A 14171-nucleotide genomic window follows, 5' to 3' on the forward strand; every position below is an offset into this window, starting at 1 on the left:
GAACAAACCAGTACCACACCAGAACAAACCAGTATATACCAGAACAAACCAGTACTACACCAGAACAAACCAGTATATACCAGAACAAACCAGTACTACACCAGAACAAACTAGTATATACCAGAACAAACCAGTACTACACCAGAACAAACCAGAACAAACCAGTACTACACCAGAACAAACCAGAACAAACCAGTACTACACCAGAACAAACCAGTACCACACCAGAACAAACCAGTACTACACCATAACAAACCAGTACTACAGGTATACACACCAGAACAAACCAGTACTACAGGTAAACACACCAGAACAAACCAGTACCACACCAGAACAAACCAGTAACACACCAGAACAGACCAGTATATACAGAACAAACCAGTACTACAGGTAAACACACCAGAACCAACCAGTACTACACCAGAACAACCAGTAACACTCCAGAACAGACCAGTATATACCAGAACAAACCAGTACTACAGGTAAACACACCAGAACCAACCAGTACTACACCAGAACAAACCAGTAACACTCCAGAACAGACCAGTACACACCAGAACAAACCAGAGAACAAACCAGAACAAACCAGTATTACAGGTGAGCGCACCTACTGTATCTGCCTGTTGACATTCTAGAACTTTCCATACATTCTAGAACAGGGTTTCTGAGCCCCTGAGTTCCATTGAGCGCAGTCAATTTGTTGCTTGGCTAACTTTCCAAAATAATATCATGAAGAAGCAGAGATTTTTAAAAACTTTTTAATGATTCTTTTACAGCTGTTTCTACTGGCTTCTGACATTCTACTTTACAGATGATTCTAGTTTTTTAGTAAACGCTGCATCTAGTCTCCTCTCGTCCTCGCAGGTCCATGTACCTCCACGTCCACATCATCAGCATTCTGACCGCGCTGGTTCTGCACCACAAGCAGAGGGGCGCCGGCGCCGGTCCACCGCCCGACCGGACCCCCCACTCCAACAACAACGTGAAGGGAAACTGAAGTCTACCGCTGCCTCTCTCTCCCTCTCTCTCTCCCTCTCTCTCTCTCTCTCTCCCTCCCTCTCTCTCTCTCTCTCTCTCCCTCTCTCTCTCTCCCTCTCTCTCCCTCTCTCCCTCTCTCTCTCTCTCTCTCTCTCACCTCTCTCTCTCTCTCTCTCTCTCTCTCTCTCTCCCTCTCTCTCCTTCTCTCTCTCTCTCCCTCTCTCTCTCCCTCTCTCTCCCCCTCTCTCTCTCTCCCTCTCTCTCTCCCTCCCTCTCTCTCCCTCTCTCTCTCTCTCTCCCTCTCTCTCTCTCTCTCTCTCTCCTCCCTCTCTGCTGTTCCAAGTGGGGGGGGGGGTCTTGGCTAGGAGAGGCCTGGAGTTGCCTAACAAAGACGGCTCTGTGTGCTTCACAACAAAGCGTGGAGGGGGGGGGGGGGGGGGGGGGATCTGAGTATGTGGGACGGCTGGGTTTCCCTGCTCGTCCGCTGGCCGAGCCACGCCACGCCCCCTGCTGGACGTCCGGTGGTGGTGGGACTGTAGCCTACGTTCATTTATTTGTCTAATGAAAAAAAAAGGGCTGCTTGGATCCATGAAAGGAGAGGAGACCGTGTACAGTTCACTTTGTGTAGTTTTTAACTGATTTAGGAACACTTTTGAAGCGCTAGTCGCACTACACTTCAGTGTGTGTGTGTGTGTGTGTGTGTGTGTGTGAGTGGATGTGTGCGCAGAAACAAACTGTGATGCCAGAAGGACTAAGCAGCGCCCCCTGGTGGACACTTATGAGCCCCCACAGTCCCCAGAACTAGATACGGCCGGTCCGTTTGTTTACGTCTGAACTTAACATCTTGATCTCAAACTAGCCCACTGTTACCTTACGGGGTTTAATGGTTGCTTTAGGGTAAAGTCAAAGCCATAACGCGTATTTAATGCTTAGTAAATGTGTTGTGTGTGAATGCAGGGAATCGATCAGCTATATGAAGTCTCTTTAGTAGGAGATGAATTGGGGAACTCTGACAACACACAGGCTAACGTCCTTTTATTTTTTATTATAAAAAGGAGAATAAGGTCAAACAAGGCAATCCCCGCCCAGATTTACACTTAAAATAAACTTTCTCCCGAAAAGAGCAAGTGTTTGTGGGATAGTGTCGCCCCTGTATTTCACACCAAGCAGACCTGGTGGGTTTAAAGCAGGGTTTCCCAACCTGGGGTCCGGGCCTGGCGCCCCCCCCGCCCCCCCCCCCATGCGATTGTTGGGGTTAGGCGGGCGGCAACAATCGCAGGGGGGGGGGTTTGAGGCCTTAATATTAGCTAGACAAATATTTGTCAAAGAGTCATGTTATTGACATGTCACACAGCAATTTTAACAAAATACATGATTATATCTGATGAAGGGTCAAAAAGCCTTGTATTTACGGCACTACAATACCATATAAACTACAATACCATATAAACTCAACAAATTAATCAGAGACTGAATCATGTCAACATTAATATTACTGCTACATTGGCGAAGCGCTTCGTTGTACCCTAACTTACACCTGATGTAATTAGCGCACATGCAGTACAAACACACACAGACTGGACGTTCACAGCGATTTGGGGGAGGGGGGCGAATTCCATCAGGTGTAAGTGGGGGGGCTCTAGGGACGAAAGGTTGGGAACCCGTTTTAAAGTATTGTCTGTTTGCGTGTGCATGATGTTTGTGGGAAGAGAGCCTTCTGGAAATCCACGAGTGACCAGTGGTACTAATGACTGTCCAATGGTACTAATGACTGACCAATGGTACTAATGACTGACCAGTGATACTAATGACTGACCAGTGGTAATAATGACTGACCAGTGGTAATAATGACTGACATCGAAAGCCATCATCCAGCAGTCAAGGGCTCTCTCCTTTTGATGGAACTGCTGATCTGAGAATCGCGTGAGAGAATGGACCAGTCAACCTTGTGGAATATCTCGTGTTTTGTTTACCAATGTGAATGTTATCTTCGGAGGAGGTAACGGCAGTGCCAATGACATCTGAAGTATTGATGCATAGCATCGGTGTTTTCAGGGACGCGCAACGCGTTTATCATTCATAAGGAGTTACGAGACTGCGTGATGAACTACTGTACTAATAAAGTGTGACGTTCTAGAATGGATATGACATTATTAGACACACTTTATGGACGATCTAATGTTGAATCTGTCTTCTTCACCTCAACTCCAACTCACAAGCATCCTGGCCTGTACAGTATGTTGCTTTGTTGCTGGTCTTTAATGTAGGCCCTAGATTTACTGTAAGGAGAGAGGAGAGGAGGAGGAGGAGAGGAGGGGAGAGGAGAAGAGAAGAGAGGAGGGGAGAGGAGGAGAAGAGGGGAGAGGAGAGGAGAGGAGGAGAGGGGAAGAGAGGAGGGGAGAGGAGGAGAAGAGGGGAGAGAAGAGGAGGAGGAGAGGGGAAGAGAGGAGAGGAGGGGAGAGGAGAAGAGGGGAGAGGAGGAGGAGAGGGGAAGAGAGGAGGGGAGAGGAGACCAGAGGAGGGGAGAGGAGATGAGAGTAGGGGAGAGGAGGAGAAGAGGGGAGAGGAGTGGAGGAGGAGAGGGGAGGAGGGGAGAGGAGACGAAAAGAGAGTAGTAGAAAGGAGAGGAGATGCAGTAAGGATGTAGGAGTCTATGGCTCATTTTAGGACGAGGCCGTGGGCAGTATAGAGAAGTATAGAGACTCAGCAGTATAGAACAGGGCCGTGGGCAGTATAGAGAAGTATAGAGACTCAGCAGTATAGAACAGGGCCGTGGGCAGAATAGAGAAGTATAGAGACTCAGCAGTATAGAACAGGGCCGTGGGCAGTATAGAGAAGTATAGAGACTCAGCAGTATAGAACAGGGCCGTGGGCAGTATAGAGAAGTATAGAGACTCAGCAGTATAGAACAGGGCCGAGGGAAGTATAGAGAAGTATAGAGACTCAGCAGTATAGAACAGGGCCGTGGGCAGTATAGAGAAGTATAGAGACTCAGCAGTATAGAACAGGGCCGTGGGCAGCATAGAGAAGTATAGAGACTCACTACGCCTAGAAAAACCATAACACGCAATGAAGACCCAGAGAAACACAACAGAAAGCATTAGATGTTTTTCATTTCCACGTCATTTCAATTCTCAGGATTTAAGTTACAGTAAGATTCCATGTGTTTGTTCCTGATTTTACATACGACTTCATAAATATGCAGTATATACAGTACCTCCATAACCTCACCGTAGAAAAGGTGTAGGTATCACGGGGGCGGTCAGAGAGAGAGGGGTTGTGTGTCCGGCAGCCCTATGCAGTCCTGGGGAGGGGTCATTGTGGATGACGAGTGCTCTCTGCTGGGATGCGTCTCACACACTTCTAAACTACGACCTCTTCATTGACCTTCTGTAATCGATATTCAGACTCTTCCAAAGCAGGCTGCTTCAAATCAACATACTGGAATGGTATAAAGCAAAGCTAGGTTCATGAAAACAAAACAAAAAATGATTTATCTCAAAAATGAGTTGGCAGCCATCATATCCAAAAGGCAAACGACAATAAAGAAAAGGTATTTAAAACCAATAGATATTGATGAAATGACAAGGCTGAACAATATTTTAACAATGTATGGATTATAGCTGCATGTTTTCATACCAAATAGCAACTTTATTATCCATTTGTAGAGAGGGAGGATGCACAACTAAGAGTTTGTTGAGGGCGAGTCCAACATTTAAATAGAAAAGGTCAACTTTCCTATTTGCTCCAGTTCATTTATTATCGAAAACCCCACATTTCAGCACTCCAAAACTTGTCTTGGCTATAATACATGGACTAGAGTAAATACTGTGACCTTTATTTTCTTTTGAAACTGTATTGCTACTAAAATAATGGTATTCTCTACAGCATGGCTCCTACCAATCTTCAAATGTGCTGTGCCAACCGGGGTTCCTTGTCATGTCTTGTAAAGGTCTTGTAAAGGTGTTGCAAAGGTTCTACATTGGGCCGGCCAAATGATTGAGTTAACTCATTTCATTAAACAGGAAGCATGCTGAACAAAACATCATATTATACAATACATATTCCTACCTTGATACTAAACCTCAAACAGAATGCAGATTCTTACAATATGAACATACGACCAGACATACAGTTTAAGTATTTGTGCTTGGCATTTTCCATCAAGATAAAATGAATGAACAGATAAATACACACGAATAAATTAATAAAAACGGAATATGTTCAGGTGCCACATGGAAGGTTTCTCTTCAGCTCAACACCGAGGGTTCGAGATCAAAAGAGATGGAGCGTCTGCAGCTGTGCTTAGAACCTGGAACAACACGAGCGGGATGTGATACATGACATGGATGTTATAATGTAAGTTGTGTTGGATAACTGTCTGAATTAGAGGGTGCCTTAATCATTATCATAGGAGCACGAGAATTTACAGGCAAACGCATTTTGGGATGTGACTTCTAATGACCTTTGACCTTTGATTAAGGCACATATAAGCACATGATGTGTTGATTGGTTGTTATCAAGTCTCACCCAATGACACACAATCCTTCACTTGTGAGCCCAGTCAAAATCATTAAGCATTGATTTGGATATACTATACTATAACAGGGAAATACTATACTATAACAGGGATATACTATACTACTATACTATAGCAGGGATATACTATGATGAATCTTGAATACTATAATAAGCTTTCTACGAGATCATTAAATAAACTATGTATCTTCTTTAACATGTTTATATGCAGTATAGACAGTTATGAGTGAATTAGTAGTAGGCTGTGTTGTTGAATATTCCCTCTGAACCACTGAATTCTACATCAGTTGCTGGTCCAACAGCGCCCCCAAGTGGTGAGAAACCGCAAACACCGCTGAGGCTGAGGGAGATGACCTGTTTCCCACCGCTTTTAAAGTCGCACAGAAACGGACGTTTGAGATCATCTAACGTCCGTAGTTTGACGTATTTCCGACGCAAACAAGCTATGAGGGTGGGACATAATGTTTAGAGGAATTTGATTGGAACATTGACAAGTGGACGGGTTTTAAGAACTTTAGACAGATTCGATAGAAGGATAGCGTTGATTGACGGGTGGATGTCGTGAGATTATTGGCCCTAAAATCTAAGGTACCTGTTGTCGTCATTGCACGTGACCTACCGTTTTCCAGACATTATATACTTTGATATAAGATTACAACAAAAGTAGAATTTTGTATTTTCTTTTGGCATACATCGTTGAATAGGTGAACACTATGACCAATTATGTGAACCAAAATGGGACAGAATGCTTTTTTCATTTCATTGCGACTTTAAGTCCAAAGTATGGTGTGACCATGTGAAAATTACAAGTTCTTTAACTCAAAGAAAAAATCACATCAAACAAAACGTAAAGTCTGACATGCTTGTGAAACTATGAAGTTAAAGAGGTATATTGTACTTCTAGAGGGCCATTATGTGCTGTGTGTCAACAATGCTTTACTGGGAGACTTTTCAAGGAGGTAAAATAATGATTTGGGGACTTTCATTTCAGAGTGCACATGTATGAGAAAATGTTTTTGGAGAGATTCGTCCCTTTAAGGTGACAAAGGGGCCAACGATAGACGCTGCCATCAAACAGCCATGTCATGTTACAGCTAGGTATTGCAGAGCTAGAAGAAACCTGCCCAGACCCCTGCTGCTAGATAAACAGGGTCTAGTTTGTTCTCTTTCTGCAATAGCTGGTCGGGCACACTCTTCCATTTGCTCCCCAAGTGTTCTTTAATTCTGACTTTAATATATTCTACTGTTCTAATCTAATCATTCAAAAGAAATGCCGGAATGTTCCAAAGGCCAAAGGAAAACCTCTGACTTAATATTCTGCAGAACTGCAGAGTCCACTAACGATGTATCCCAACTGACTGACAGCAGGCCTGTGCAGCTCAGTTAATTGAGCTAGATCCTTTAAAAGAAAAATCAGCTTTTTTTGGTTTGAATCCCCGCTAGCACCACAAACGGAGAAGTTTAATGATGCGTTAGATCAAAACATCTACTACAGTAGATGTTCCTATTCTTATACAACAGACTGAGCTTCATTAACTGAAAAGAGAACTTCAAAAAAGCCGCCGCTAGCATGGAAGAGTGCTTCTCCTGATGTGCTGTCTTACCGCTCGGTTTGAATGCTGCAGGTGCAATTTAAGAGTTTTAAGACTTCGACATCATCAAAGGTATTCATGCTCATACACTGTAGGTTTAGTAATCTAGTTTACCTAGTAGGTCTGACAAAAACATCATGAGGTTGACGCAACAATCGGGTGAAGGAACGGTCCAATGGGAACTCCTTCATCTTTCACTTCGCCAGAGGCCAAGTCCTTGTGTGCCGTTGACTCAGTTGCTGCTTTTGCTGTCGACGGACGTCTGTGAGTCTCCTTTGTCCTTTTTCTTCTCGTCGTCTTTGAAGAAGAGCAGAGGGAACATACCGAGGATGCAGCCGATGCCCACGCCGATAGCCTTACCCTGCCAACACGGAAACAGAAACGACAGCCTTACCCCACCAACAGGAAACAGAAACGACAGCCTTACCCCGCCAACAGGAAACAGAAAGGACAGCCTTACCCGCCAACAGGAAACAGAAACGACAGCCTTACCCGCCAACAGGAAACAGAAACGACAGCCTTACCCCGCCAACAGGAAACAGAAAGGACAGCCTTACCCCGCCAACAACAAGAGGCACAAACAACGAACAATGTTGTGCTTTTTTTTTTATAGATCGAGGTGTCAGTCCACGCTATCTTCACATTCGCTCTCAATCTATTAGACAGAATGGGAGCAGAGAGGAAGTGAGGAGTTGGAGGCTCCAGAGATTCATTTAGATTCCTGTGGGTTATTTTAATCTCAAAGGGACCCCTGACTAACCTGTCAATCAAAAAAAGCTTCTAATAATACATTCATTAAAATATGGAATCTATCAGAATTTGTACCCTAACATACAGCTAGCAGCACAAATAAATGGCATTTGAGTAAACAATTTAGCCTATGCTACTTACAAATTGCCTAGTCTAGCCTAGGCTACTTAGCAATGAGATGTGGTATTTAGTTCTGTGGCCTACTACCAAAAATAGGCCTGAATCCTTTCAGCCGAAGAAAGCTGAAGAAAGTTATTTCAACTTTTTTTTGCACTTTGTGTGAAAAAGATTTTAACAAATCAGTCTGGCGTTTATTTGTCAAAACGGTTAGCCTCACCCCGGGGGGGTAGAAGGGACTCACTCAGCTTGTAGCTTTCCTTTTCCTTTTCTACAAGATCATGAAATAAATTTGGGTCGCACGTCAGCAGAGTCGGTCGACAACTAGAAACCAACAAAAACGTTTTCATCCCTGAGAGAAAACATTGGGGGTTACGCCCCAGTGGGGTGAAATCCAGTTTATGCGTTTGCATAACCAATGCACCCTGGGAAAATGACACCAGTGAGAGGCATGAAAGCACATGAGTAGACTCAGGGATCAAATCATGTCACCAAGGATTGAACCACCTCATCAGACCTAGTTGAGTGAACCACTAGGCCACCTGGACGGCACCAGCATGTCTGATGGACTGTAGCTACTAGACATACTGTACCGGACACCTACCTAACACATAATGGCCTTCCATTACGGCAACTTCTCTGTAACTATGATCTTTTAGAAATCATTTGAAACGCTTGAGGCTATTCTAATTAACTCCTTAATTAGGTTTTCAAAGGATCTTTTAAAATTCATGTTTTATAAATATTTTCACAGCAAACTAAAATCAGAAGCTTGATTAAATGTGTTTCATTGTCTGACTTAATTAATGCCGAAAGCCATGACATAATATAATATTGATGGTTTATACGGTCGTAAGTGATGATCACTTATGAACCTTCACAGGAACAGAATACAGAGTGGCCAGTACAAAATAATTCTCTCACTTCACCTGGGTGGAAATACTATTTGAAATACTTTAAATTACTTCTACTATCAGGTGGGCGGGGCTAGTGTTTTTGGGAACAGCCGATATTGAAATTATTTCAAATAGTATTTTGAGCCAGGTTAAATTCCAGTGATCGATATAGATGTACATGTAGATGTGGATGTTGTTTGAACAGTCACATTAGCAGAGACAGAGAGGACTGGCAGAGTTTAGACAGGGGGGCGACACCAGAATAGTCTTATCCACCGTGTCAGTCAGAATAATCACCTTGTAAACAAACCCTTCACAGGGCAGACAAGTAAACAAATAAACGAGACGGAACAAGACGGCGGTGTGAGGCGGTGGTCGTCTACCCACCGAGTGCTGGCTGACTCTGGTCTGCCACATGTCCGCCTGCTTGGGGCTGAGGTCAGGGATCTGCATGCCCAGTCGACAGGCCAGCGCCTCCACGTACCCCGCCAGCCTGAGGGGACAGGAGACACGTTATCATCTTCCCAGCGCGGTGCGGTCAACCTCTCACAGACGTGCGCAGAATCCAGGCGAAAATATGCGATGATGTTATTCGCCTGGATAGTGGGGGTGTTCACATCCATACGAAGAGCAACCAAACACAGCTCTTTTCTTATTGTTCAATGGGAATTTGTGAAAGCTCTGTGTCGTCCATTTCCTTTGCTTGTTTTGACAACCTGGATATGCACACGACGTTTTCTAAGAATGTTTAGTAAGCTGGATCACTCTCTTTCACACGCACGCTCGTGCTCGCACTTTGTTGACATTGACAAGTGCTGTCTCCAATCAATCAATCAAAGCTTTGATTGTTACTCTGCCTGAAGACTCACAGACATAAATATTCCACAAACCCGAACGGATTACATAATAGGTTGAATTCAAAATGGATGGTAAATAGACACAAAAGAATCCCAGAGAGACTTTATTCATATTTCATTTGTTTTTGGGTGCGCTTTGGGGGTGTTTTTTTGGACAGGCTAACGTGACTTCATTGTCTTGCACTAGCATTAGCCACCAGTGGAAATTGGAACGAACAAAGGCTATCTACAACATGGAATTAACTGAAAATGATCTCCATCAGTCAAAAACACCATCAAGTCGAAAATGAGGCCCTCGTTCAAAAAATTCGCCACCACAGAGAAAACACAAACAAATAAATAAACAGATGTGTATGATAAACGAGCGGATTAGGGAGGCGCCGTTGTTCGTGCGCCCGCCGGTACATCAGACCCCACCGCGGCGGTGCTGCTCGGTCTCGGGGGTGACGGATGGGGACACATCCCCGTGTACCACGCAGCGCAGGAACCTATTAAACCACACTTACCGCACTCTAAGTGAGCGCTGTGAGGTATGGAACGCGGCCCCGGTCGATAGGAGCAACCAATAACAGCAATGCATTACAGCAGGACTACAGCGGCCGTGAGGGACTGGCGTACACAGAAATCAACTCTGCCCCTCCCTCAAGGCCCACTCAGTGTTGAGTAGCCGGCCCACTGACAGCCCAGGCAGTGTGTTAAGGCCACAGCGGCCATGATGTATCAGCATGGGCCTAACTGCTTGAGGGCCCAGTCGTCCATTAGATAGAGTTTCTGGACACAATCCAGAAAATGTTTTCATTGCAGCAGAATTGCTAAGTCAACAGCTTGTTGCAGATGCTAAGCGGACAAACAAGGAGCTATGAATAGCTGTGTGTGCGTGTGTGTGTGCGAGAGAGAGAGAGAAAGAGAGAGAGAGAGAATGTGTGTGTGTAGACCTTTCAAACAGCAGGGGGCAGAGCTAAGTCAGGATTGGGGCAGGGGTCACTCTGGGTGAGCGGTCAGTCTGTGGGAAAAAGTGAACTCTCTGAACAAATCAGTGAGCGGACATGACTGGACACCGATAATCACCTTGGCTCAGACACCACCTCTTCACTGAGAGCAGGAGGGACTGCAGATGCTCTCACCCGCATCTCAATGCTCCAGAAGGTTTTATTTTAAGGAGAAGGACTTTTGGTTGGCACCAAGGTGCTTAATAATAATAATAATAATAATGCATTTTATTTCAAGGCGCCTTTCAAAACACCCAAGGTCAACATGGTTAAAACAAGTAAACAGACTAAAATAAAATAAAAATTAACAAAGGTACAACAATAAAACAATTATAAATATCAATCTACAAATTCCAAAATTATAGAGAGTATGTCTGTATGAAGAGGTGTGTTTTGAGACAGGAAACAAAGGTGGGGAGATGGTCGGATGCACGGATGTTTCTGGAAAACCATCCGACACCTCAGGTAGAGGAAGCGGGGGACCATCCGAGCCGTGACACCGCTGACCTCACCTGAGGAGGTCGTCGAGCCCTGGAAGGAGAACTCTATGATCGAGGCAGAGCCAGAAGATGAAAGAGCTTCCTCATCGATTTCCCTGCAGGAGGTCACTGAGGTAGTCAAACAACTCCACAGTGGCAGAGCCCCAGGGACTGATGAGATCCGTCCAGAAATGCTGAAGGTGCTGGGTGTTGAGGGGCTGTCTTGATTGACACGCCTCTTTAACATTGCGTGGAAGTCCGGGTCAGTGCCAAAGGAGTGGCAGACTGGGGTGGTGGTCCCAATATTCAAAAAAGGGGACCAGAGGGTGTGTGCCAATTATAGAGGCATCACATTACTCAGCCTCCCAGGGAAAGTGTACTCTAAGGTGCTGGAAAGGAGGGTCCGGCCGATAGTCGAACCTCAGATTGAAGAGGAACAATGCGGATTCCGTCCTGGTCGTGGAACCACCGACCGACCAGCTCTTCACTCGCGTGAGGATCTTGGAGGGGGCTTGGGAGTTTGCCCAACCTGTCTACATTTGTTTGGTGGATTTGGAGAGGGCTTATGACCGGGTGCCTCGAGAGGTCTTATGGAGACAACAATTCTGTCTCGGTAATCGCCATAACACTGATATGTTAAGGAGCGTCCTCCGCACGGTGAATCTGAGGAGACGCCGGCTCTGGAGCGAAGCCTCGGCTCTAGGGCGTGTCGCTCCGCGGCGCTGTCGTACCCTCGGGACCGCGACGGGGGGGCTATGGATCCTGACGCCGAGGCGTCCGGAGGGCGTGTTTACTGGGTCGTCTGGGGGGGGGAATGTTTACCGAGCCGTGGTGTTTACCGAGCCGCGGTGTTTACCGCCGCTAGGACGCATCATATCCTCGCTGTGCTGATGTGACACCACAGACAGCGGGGGGGATTAGCGTCAGCTCACTCGTCAGCGTGTCTGCTTGTTGAGCAGACTTGTAGCTCCGGGGCTGCAGGACACAGAGAGGTGCCTGGAGGAGTTTACTGTAGAGTAGAAATAGAGGGGTACATTGTTTTGTCAGTGATTCTTACCCAAGTCCAGCCAGGTCTGATACCAGGTTCCCCAGAGCAGCAGCTGTGAGGAGAGAGAGAAAGAGAGAGAGAGAGAGAGAGAGAGAGAGAGAGAGAGGGAGGAAGAGGGTCAGTTTTCTACTGGACCTGTCAAACTGCGATCGTGTCGTGACGGTGATCAGATAAGTGGTAATCAAAGTCTTATCTGAAGATTTATCACACGGCTCTCTGGAATACTCGATTCCGATTGGACAATCGCACAATCTACCGGACAATTACTTCTTGATAATTGACTGACGTCTCGGGCAACCAAGCAATATTGACCGCTGCTAAGGGCAACACATTATGGGCATTGATCTGAAGCAGTCCATGGCCCGAGCACATGGGGAACCAATTCGCTGGCGAAATAAAAAGTGAATGTCATTGTTAAGTAGCGGTGGTGAAAGAAATTAAGGCAAGTAGCCTCAGGGTTCTGAACGCAATGTCGGGCTAATTTTTCGATGATGATGATGATGATTAATGGGCTATTAATAGGCCTACACTTTTTGTTTCATCAGCAAAATGGTTCCGTGTGCTTGGGCAATGGACATTTTCAGAGATTGGCTTGAAAATGCCAAAACTGTTATTAACGGTTTAGAATGTTCAGCAACTTTCAGACAACTTTCAACTTTTGCCCGTAGACATAATGTGTTGCCCTTAGCAGCGGTCAATATTGCTCGTTTGCCCTTGACGTCGTTCAATTATCGAGAAATAACTGACTGGTAGAATGTGCGATTGTCCAATCAGAACAGAGTATTTCAGAGATCCGTGTAATAAATAGCGATATAGGACTCCTGCCATCAGCGTCACCTCCACATTATTATCAAGACATTAGACCAATCAGATAGGTGGTAGAGGCGGAGTCCAATCAGATGGGTGGTAGAGGCGTAGACCAATCAGATGGGTGGTAGAGGCGTAGACCAATCAAATGGGTGGTAGAGGCGGAGTCTATGCACATCCAAGTCTGTATCAGATCTCCACCAATGCAGAGCATGTTTGCTACTTGTGGGACCCCCATCAACATGACCTCCTTATCCCATAAACAGCAGTGCTGCAGGAAGGCTTGGACAGCAGACCAAGGACAGGGAGACAATGTCAGAGAGGCGGGACATATGGACAGACTGATAAGTAGCTGGGAAGGACGTCCCAGTTGAGGGGGGGGCGAGCTAATTAGTCATGACACGCAGGACAAACTTCTGAACCAATCAGAGAGCAGGCAAATTAGAGGTATACCTAGATGCAAATGAAAGGCTTAGAAAGAGAGAGAGACACAGACAGAAACATACAAAGAAACAGAGAGAGGGGACAGAGCAAGGACAGAGAGAGAGAGAGAGAGAAAGAGAGAGAGAGAGAATAGAATAAGTCGCCGACTGACAATGACTGCTACATCTCCCCCATAGCAACACTAACATTTCACCATCATTACTTCTGCTAATTGTGCTGCGTAGCCTGAAGCATCCGCAGACAACATTCCTGCTCCGAGTCAGCCTCTTAATGACTCTTAATAGAAGCCCTACGAACTTTGTATTAGGTTTCTTATTCTCATTGAGATGGTTTCATACCGCTTTTTCTTCTGCCTTCCTTCTTCCAAGTTAAAAACTGTCCAACGCAATTAGAGGCTTCACCCACCCAACACGTGATTGGATAAAAACTTCAACATTCCCAGGCTGCACCGGCCAAACGTGATTTGATTGGCTAACAACTTTAAAAGGTTCCAGGCAGCACCCAAACCAAATTACCGGATACAGTTTTGGAGTAGGCTGGCCCTAGACATGGTCTCCCAGATAGCAAGCGGATGTGTATTGATTCTGGGCCATATATGGGCCGGAACTAAGCCACAAGGGCCAGATCTGGCCTGTATATGGCCCAGATCCGCTTGCTATCTGGTCTGAATCTCTT

At 45.6% G+C, this 14171-nt stretch overlaps 1 protein-coding gene across 1 annotated transcript in view; it reads right to left on the reverse strand.

Annotated features, from left to right (window-relative positions):
- Positions 1-3641: 3641 nt before the first annotated feature.
- Positions 3642-14171, reverse strand: part of LOC311312139 (transmembrane protein 65-like) — a gene marked incomplete at both ends in the record, with an annotated part of 42079 nt that continues 31549 nt past the window's right edge. The window contains 4 exons of the mRNA XM_084442010.1: positions 3642-4026; positions 7370-7470; positions 9260-9365; positions 12255-12297. Of these exons, the coding sequence (XP_084298136.1) occupies positions 3642-4026; positions 7370-7470; positions 9260-9365; positions 12255-12297 (635 nt within the window). The remainder of the gene's footprint in view (positions 4027-7369; positions 7471-9259; positions 9366-12254; positions 12298-14171) is intronic.

This window comes from Borostomias antarcticus (assembly GCF_949987555.1).
Source record: "Borostomias antarcticus genome assembly, chromosome: 8".
In the NCBI taxonomy this organism is placed as follows: domain Eukaryota; kingdom Metazoa; phylum Chordata; class Actinopteri; order Stomiiformes; family Stomiidae; genus Borostomias; species Borostomias antarcticus.